The sequence below is a fragment of the Phoenix dactylifera genome, chromosome 12 (genome assembly GCF_051530095.1).
Source record: "Phoenix dactylifera cultivar Ajwa chromosome 12, Ajwa_hap1_PhDact_Kaust_v1.1, whole genome shotgun sequence".
NCBI classification, from domain to species: Eukaryota; Viridiplantae; Streptophyta; class Magnoliopsida; order Arecales; family Arecaceae; genus Phoenix; species Phoenix dactylifera.
The window spans coordinates 5,007,908-5,015,693 of NC_143201.1; the positions used below are offsets into that span (position 1 = coordinate 5,007,908).

General features: G+C 42.8%; 1 protein-coding gene across 1 annotated transcript; it reads right to left on the reverse strand.

Annotated features, from left to right (window-relative positions):
* Window positions 1-2,478: 2,478 nt before the first annotated feature.
* On the reverse strand, window positions 2,479-5,002 carry PLP9 (PATATIN-like protein 9). Its single transcript, XM_008784954.6, has 2 exons — window positions 3,060-5,002; window positions 2,479-2,971 (listed from the first exon to the last, which is right to left on the reverse strand). The coding sequence occupies exons 1-2, from the start codon at window positions 4,038-4,040 to the stop codon at window positions 2,729-2,731; spliced, it is 1,224 nt and encodes a 407-aa protein (XP_008783176.3). The 5' UTR covers window positions 4,041-5,002; the 3' UTR covers window positions 2,479-2,728.
* Window positions 5,003-7,786: the final 2,784 nt, after the last annotated feature.

Below are 7,786 nucleotides of genomic sequence, written 5' to 3' on the forward strand. Positions count from 1 at the left end.
AAGGAGTGAGAGATATTTAATCCTCTCTACAAAGTAAGCAATAGTAGAGGCAGTAACAAGATGTGCATTCCAACATGGTGCTAAAAAATTCAAGGTACTAATTCAATGGATCATGAAAGTATTGCTGCAGCCTGCACGTTTCTTAAGGTAAAGGCGAACCGTAAGCACATTGCGATATGTATTGAGATGAATGAAGGTGCGTACTACAGTTAATATAACGAGCATCGTTAAAGTGTGCACCTCATTTATCTTAGTATGTATCGGTCCATAGTACAATCTGTATTAGCGTCCATTGTAGTGTGTATCGGCATCTTTGCATGGTGGAAATTTTTTTCGAAAAAAACTTAATATAGGATCTGAGATATGCTAGGGTTTCTCCTTGGAGAAGTTCAAGCCACACCGACAAGCATAAGCTTCAGGCTTAGCTTTGCTACATGATGCTCTTTGTATTAGGCCTTGGGAGGGCTGACCTCTCTTGTGTAAAGAAAGCCAAGAGACTAGAAGCAATCCAAATGGGTCAGTTCTATTGAAGATCAATCATGATAGAATAATATCGCCCCAATGATAAAATATTCATTAACACCTGCCCAATATATAGCTATAAACGGTCAAAAATGGGTAGTCAAAGAGTTGATTCAAGTTGTTGGGCTTGTTAAGGCCCAATGATAGCTAACAAATTAAGGGTGCATTTAGTTTGCCACTGGAATCAGAATTGGAATTGGAATGGCTATACCTTCCGACATGTTTAGTTCGTGACCAGAATTGGAATCGGAGTCGGCATAAAATTTGAATACTATGGGAGCACAAGGATTAGGTTTTGGGAGATTGGAGCATTCCTATTCTCTTCGGAAATCAAAATAGAAATAGGAACAAGAGTCACTCATTCAGATTTCCATTTTAGAGTCCATCTCTGTCCAACTGAGCATATCCTAAACTTAGAACTCTTTGATCACTAATGATCCAATAAAGCCATGCCAATAAGGAACGAACCAAATAGATGGTAGGTTGGAGCCCAACCCAGAACCTGAACGCCGATCATAAGTCCGACTCGACTCAATCTGGTTCAAAAATAGAAACTGTAAATTTTAAAACATATGATCTTAAGAAATTTAAATCATGAGTCCAACTCGACTCAATCATCACAGATATTGATCACTCGATTCCTAAGAAAATTTATTTTCAGCCCGCAGCTCCCAACAATACAAACCAAGTTTCAAAGTTCTAAGAAAAGAAGGTTGTGCTCTCACAGAATAAAATTTCATCCCCATAAAAGGAAGAGGTGATTTCTCAGAGAGACCTTTGAAGGCAGTTCTCTGCTTGCTTTGGAAATAATTCTGCCGGAAATATCAGCAATTAGAACAAATAAAGCTGCCAAAAGAGGGTCTCATTGTTTTAAAACCTCTCTCTCCATCAGAAGTCCATCTAAGGACTCCCAATTGGCTTCATCATAGACTTTTTCAAAGACTATTTCACAAAGCATCCCATCGATTCTTTCTTGCAATAACAAAACAATCTATGAGGCCATAGCAAAACTTTCAAAACCAAACCTTCCTTTAATAAAAGCAGATTGATCAACCTCTACAAGCTCATCAATACTCGCTTTTAATCCGTTAGTGTCAACGTTCAGAAAGATCTCAACTATTGAGAAGACCAATCTGCCTGCAATCTAACATGGCTCTACAATCCCTTTTTTGTCACAAGACTGATGTAAGTGTAATTGAAAGAAGAAAGATCACTGGTACCAGAGAGAATGCCCTTGAAGAAGCTTAATAAAACCTTCTTGATAATATCATAGCAAGGCTGATAAAATCTTAAATTAAAACCACTGCTTTCTCAATCTCACCCTCTGCAAAAAGTTTCACTCCAACTTGCAATATTTAATGGACTAGGTTTTATAGGGGCCTCTTATCATAAGGATGGTCCCTGCGCATGCGCAGAGGTCCGAGCAGCTCGTGACACTCCCAAAGCTTGGCAAAGAATAAAAAAATTGATGCCTTTGTCCTCAAAAGATACACATCTACCACCTTTAGCCATCTAAAACACTTAGCTAGCCAAATATCCTTGGCAAATGCAAGAGCAAGCAAAGGAAGCAGCCTCTTAACCACTATGACAACGCAAAGATCATCCTGATTTGGTGGTTATTTGAAGGACTTACTTCCTATAATTACTTCTTCATTACAAAAATAATCAGACAAACCACATTCAGACATTTTTTTTACTTCAGGAATCAGGAGGAGACCCTTTACATCACCAACCCATATACTCATGGGCAATGTGGCAATGTGGTATTGTTTTTGAGACATTTTTAGCAAGCATATCATTATATTGAACAATAGATGCAGTTAGAGCTTCCTTGAGGGTTCCTCTGGTAGTTCCAATTACATTGATCAGTTGGACACTGCATCCTCCTTCCCCTTCCCCACAGAATCTCACAGAGATAAAGAGATAAAGAGATAGAGATAGAGACAGAGAGAAGGATGGAAGGAAGTACTATAATTTAATTTTCAGTAACTGCACCCTCTGCAAAAGGTATCAACAGTGAAGCAGGTAACAGTGAATTTTCTTATTTTACTGCTAAAGTTGAAAGAAGAAAAGCCGGTTCTTATTTGATTAAACTAGCGCTTCTATCATCAGTTGGTCAGAGCTTTTAATGCAAGCTCCTCATCTGACTACTGAACCAGCAAAAAGGAGAGAAGGGAAAAGAAAAAGAAAAGAAGACTAGCTAAAATTAACGGCCATCTGAGAGCTTTGTGACGGTGGTTTCCTTGAACCGGCTCAGCGGGATGTCGTTTGCGAAGCCACATGCAACGAGCCGTTTCACCAATACCTCGATACGTTCGCCGTTAGACTCCGTCAGCAACCGTTTACCTCCGAACGGCAACGACTCCACCCCCCTCTCCTTCAGCATCCACTCTCCGGCCCTCCTCGGCCCCTCCTCGCCCTCCTCCCTCTCCGTCTCCCAGACGTTAGCCTGTATCCAACGCCGTCAGTAACGTAACGGAAATTTTTTATTTTTTCATAAATGGGAAAAGAGAAGGTGTTTTTTTATTAAAAAAAACCTGAATACGAATGTAATCCGTTGGATTCCAGCAGAAAGCGTTGGCGAGAAGCTGATCGATGGTCTCGGACACTCCGTCGAGCACGATCTCCATGACCGCCCGCTCCGAGCACTCCCCGGCGGTCGCTGGCCGCTGGCGCGGCGGCGGGCCGCTGCCGAGGGAGAGGAGGAGGAGGTCGTCGACGCCGGCGACGGCGGGGAAGTCCCGCTTGTTGTGGAGCACGTGGGTGACGGCGGCGGCGGCGGGGTTGTTCATCACGAGCCCCCCGTCGACGGCGACGCACGCCGTCTTCCCATCCACTGACGCGAGCTTGCACGGCGAGAACAACCCCGGGGTGGCGGCCGTCGCCCGGCAAACGCTCCAGAGCTCGAAGTCAAAGCTCGGCGACTCGACGGCGTCGGCGCGGGAGAAGACAAAGGGAGCACTGGTGTTGAGATCATAGCAGGGGATAAGAAGAGGCTTGCAGGTGTTCTTTAGAGTGAGAACGCGGCCCTCGGGGCCGCGGAGGGCTTCGCGGAGGACGGCCTCGAAGCTGCTGCCGGAGAAGCGCCGCCTCCGTCGCCGGAGGAGGGGGCTGGCGGGACGGAATAGGTGGCGGCTTTTCGAGGAAAGATACTCCACGGCGGCGCTGGCGGAAAAGAGAGGTCGACCAGATTCGTCAGCAGCTGTGAGCATGGCGGCGAGGACACCGCCAATGCCGGTGCCGGCGATGAGATCGAAGTAGTCAGGGATGGAGGCTTGAGGATTAGATGTCACGGATCTGATGCAATCCTCGAGATGGATCAGCGCCTGCCCGGCGACCAGACCTTTAATGCCACCTCCGCCGTCGATACTCAAAATGCGGGTCTTCTTGTTCTTGGCCTTCTTTTTGTCGGCAGTGGAAGTGGGAGAGGACCAAAGGTTTCCAGTATTCTCCCACTCCATCAGCCACTTCTTCTCTAGCTTGGAGAAGATCTCCATCGTTATCTTGCTCACGTCCATCTCTCTTCCTCTTCCTCTCTCTCGCTCGCTTAGCAGAGACGAAGAAGGGGCTGGTAGGGAGAGTTATATCGCAGTTCAGATGACAGGGGGAGTGATGGAGTCCGTGAGGGACGATAAATATGAGGAAGAGGAGGGGGTGGCGGGGGGGGGGGGGGGGGGGGGTGGAGAGGAAGAGGGGGGATCGCGTTCAGAGATTCGCTGGAGTGAAGGAAAAAAACGAACACAGTGACAGAGAGAGAGAGAGAGAGTGTGGCGTCACGGCGTATGGTTTGGAGGCATTAAAGCGAGGGGCCTGAGATGGCACACTCTCCCATGCTCGCTCTCTCTCGAGTCTCTTAGGAGCGGGCTATCTTGGAAGTGAGGGAGAGAGGACGGGAGGTTACAACTGTCTTCGTCCGTCTCTCCCGGCTCTTTGCCTCCTTTATAGGCACGGGCCCATGTATCCCCTTCTTCTTCACTCTTTTATTCTTTTATCTCGCCTCTCTCTCTCTCTCTCTCTCTCTCTCTCTCTCTCTAAAAAGAAACATTGGCGTTAAACTTTCGAGGGACTTGACTACACCTACCAACTTTCTTATACTGTTGTCATTGGCCAGGTATGTTTTGGTCTATTGTGGCCGTTTGGGTGTCCACTAAATGTTTGGTGAGAGGGCTGAAGCACTACGAGCCATGAACGTAGTACGGTTGATTGGAAGATGGTGTTGTGGGAGGAACAGGGAATCCGTGTCTTGGGTCGGGAAACTGCCGGCTGGCACGAGAGAGATGGGCTGCCGGGAGGGTGCATGCGTTCGGCTTCAGGAGGTGGGCTCGCGCGCCGAGCCTCGCGGCTCTCGCCTCCATGACAGGGCGCTCTGTTATTTTCTATTGGTTTAGGACTTCTTGTAGGTGCGTATTACCACATTTCGTGGCGAGCTGCACGGTTGTTTAGGGTTGTAGATGTGGGCTGCGTGGAGTGTTCAGTGGTATTGTTTTCATCCAATCTGTAAAACTTCTGAGAGCAAAGATTTTATGTTTTTATATAAAAATGAAAAACAAATAAAAAGAGTGGAAGAGGTTCTATGCACGGTGCTATCACCAAATTAATTTTCATGTTCTATTTCATTGGTTTATAAGAAAACGTAATAAAGGCAGTGATGCCAAATAAATTCTAAATAACTTGAATTTATAAAACTAATTTAACTTTTTGTTGATATTTTATATTTACAGTATCTTCATTTCAGTTCTATATATAAAACCACATATCGAGAATTCATAATTTGAGAAATTTTGAAATTTAAATTTTAAATTTCGAATTTCTCGCATAGCATAAATTTAGAATTCAATCGTAAGAATTCATTTGTTATTTTTTTCTATCTTAGTATACATTTTCAACTATAAATGTATATGATGACCATCTCCCAATATTAATATAAGAAATTTTTCGACAAATTTTTTCTTTCTCACATCTTTTCTATAAAATGTGGAGGGAAAATAAACCCACCAAGAAAACCAATAGCTATTTAGTTAACTATTAATTTGTATTATCTTAGTCAATTATATGCGACATGCATTACTTGAATGCTTATGTGTTACTTAATTGCTTAGTTCATGGATAATACAGATTATGATGGGAGGCAAAATGGATATCATCCTACTCCGGCCTCCGGCCTTGCGGGGCCGAGGTCTGACCTGCTCAGCTCTGAGATCTGCTCGATCGAAATTGGGTGACTCCATCTTGAATGTTAACCACAAGGTTGGAGGTTCAAGTCCTTCCTCTAGTGCCAAATGTTGTGATTAAAATCTGACCTAAGAAGAAGGTCGGCTTGGCCTTCGGGGGGGTTCGAGGTCGGTCTAGCTCTTGGCGAAGCCGAGGACTGGTCGGCTCGGCTCTGAAGTCTGTTCGACCAGAATTGGGTGATTGCATGCCGAAGTAGGACGCTCCATTTTGCCTCCCATCAGATTAGATTTGGTTTGTACAGGATCTAGACTGAATTCCACCCACACTTACCAAAGCGAGGTCATGAGTTCATGAATGGTAGACAGAAAAATGGTTGGAAGTTTTTCTTTTATTGAGAGTTTGCAAATTCACTTTCGTTAACCGTACTATCCGGTAACAACTTGTGTAAATATGCATCGTAATGACTCCAGAAACTTTGGCATGGTTAAATGTGTGAGGTATCGCATGCAAAACTACATGTGACTTGTTAGGCTCCAATGCCTACATAATAATTGCATGCGCATATAATTTTTCAGTAATCAAATAATTACAACACTGTGTCAAAACAAAGCTAATTTACTATTGGCCAGTCAGGTTTGTCGAGAAAGAGACAGAGAAAAGATGTCCGATGCTTTGCTATAATGAGCTGCCAATATGTTCCACCATCTACATGTATAACTTGTAATTTAGGCCGACAACAAATCCACTTCGAATCACTCCAGCCATGTTTGATAGGTCTTGTCAAGATTTAAGAGCAGAATCCACCATCTTAGAAATCTAATCATGCATATATAAACCATCAGGGGCCACGACTTCCTCGTTCAACATTCTATCAACATGATTTTTTTTTTCTAAAAGAAACATGTAACTTCTTGATATCTATAATATTAGTCCGTCCGCCCCTAAGATAGCATTTTGTATGGTGGTGCCGGTGATGCGGATGGAGGTGACGAGATTATTGAATTTGGTTGCACCTTAGTGATCCTACATGTTACTAATCCTTATGTTGAGTATGTCTTAAGTATACAAATTCTAGAAGGTCGACTTCATATCAGTTCTAGAAGGCTGACTTAGGATACCAGTTCAAGTCCACATCAACTTAGGACACCAGATATACTTAACTTGATTATTAAAGGAATACCAGTTCGAGTCTAAATCGATTTACTCTATTACATATATTCCATATAACGCCAAAGGAAGAGAGCAATTGCGTATCTTAGAGATCGAATATATTGGGGGCGAAAGTTTGTGGGGTAATGTTGTAATCTGCAGTTTTCAATTTTTTTTATGTATTGTAAAGATTTTGCATTGTCTCTATTTGTGGACGTATATTGTATGCTCTTATTCTTCTCTTGTTCTTTTCTCTTTTTCTTCTTATTTCATTATTCTCTCTTCCTATCACCACAAGTGGTATCAAAACCTTGGACTTTTCGATGGGAGTTTTGCAATGATGATTGCAAAATTTAAAATTGAGAAGTTCAATGGCACAAACGATTTCGATATATGGCAGATCTTTTGGTGTAATAAGGAATGTGGAAGTCATTGGAAGGCAAGAAGAAGTTACCAGATAGCAATACATGGCCAAGTCACTGATAAATAGATTATACTTGAAACATCGGCTCTACCACCTGTATATAAAAGAAGGTATGCCCATGAAAGATCATATAGATGAATTTAAGAGGGCTATTTGGGATTTTAAAAATATTAGTGTTCCAATTGATGATGAAGACCAGATCCTTATTCTATTGTGTTTACTACAACCCTCGTATGAGAACTTAGTTCATACCATGCTATATAGTAGAGAATCACTTTTAGTTAGTGATGTAAAAGATGTCCTGCAATCTAAAGAGTTGAAGAAAAATGTGTCTAGAAGTTATGAAGAGAATCAAGAAGGCTTACCTACTATAGAGGTATGAGCAGAAAATATGGTTCTAGCAGTAAGGATAAGTCTAAATCAAAATCGAAACATAGCAACATCTGTTGTTTTTATTTTCATAAGGAATGGTATGTTAGAAGTCTTTGTCCAAAGAGAAAAGACAAAGGTGAAAAGAGA

Bases quoted from the DNA above. Each gene is read 5' to 3' on its own strand.
- PLP9 (XM_008784954.6), bottom strand. From the start codon at position 4,040: ATGGACGTGAGCAAGATAACGATGGAGATCTTCTCCAAGCTAGAGAAG. The intron at 2,972-3,059 runs GTTTTTTTTAAT...CGTTGGATACAG, and splicing joins CGGATTACATTCGTATTCAG to GCTAACGTCTGGGAGACGGA.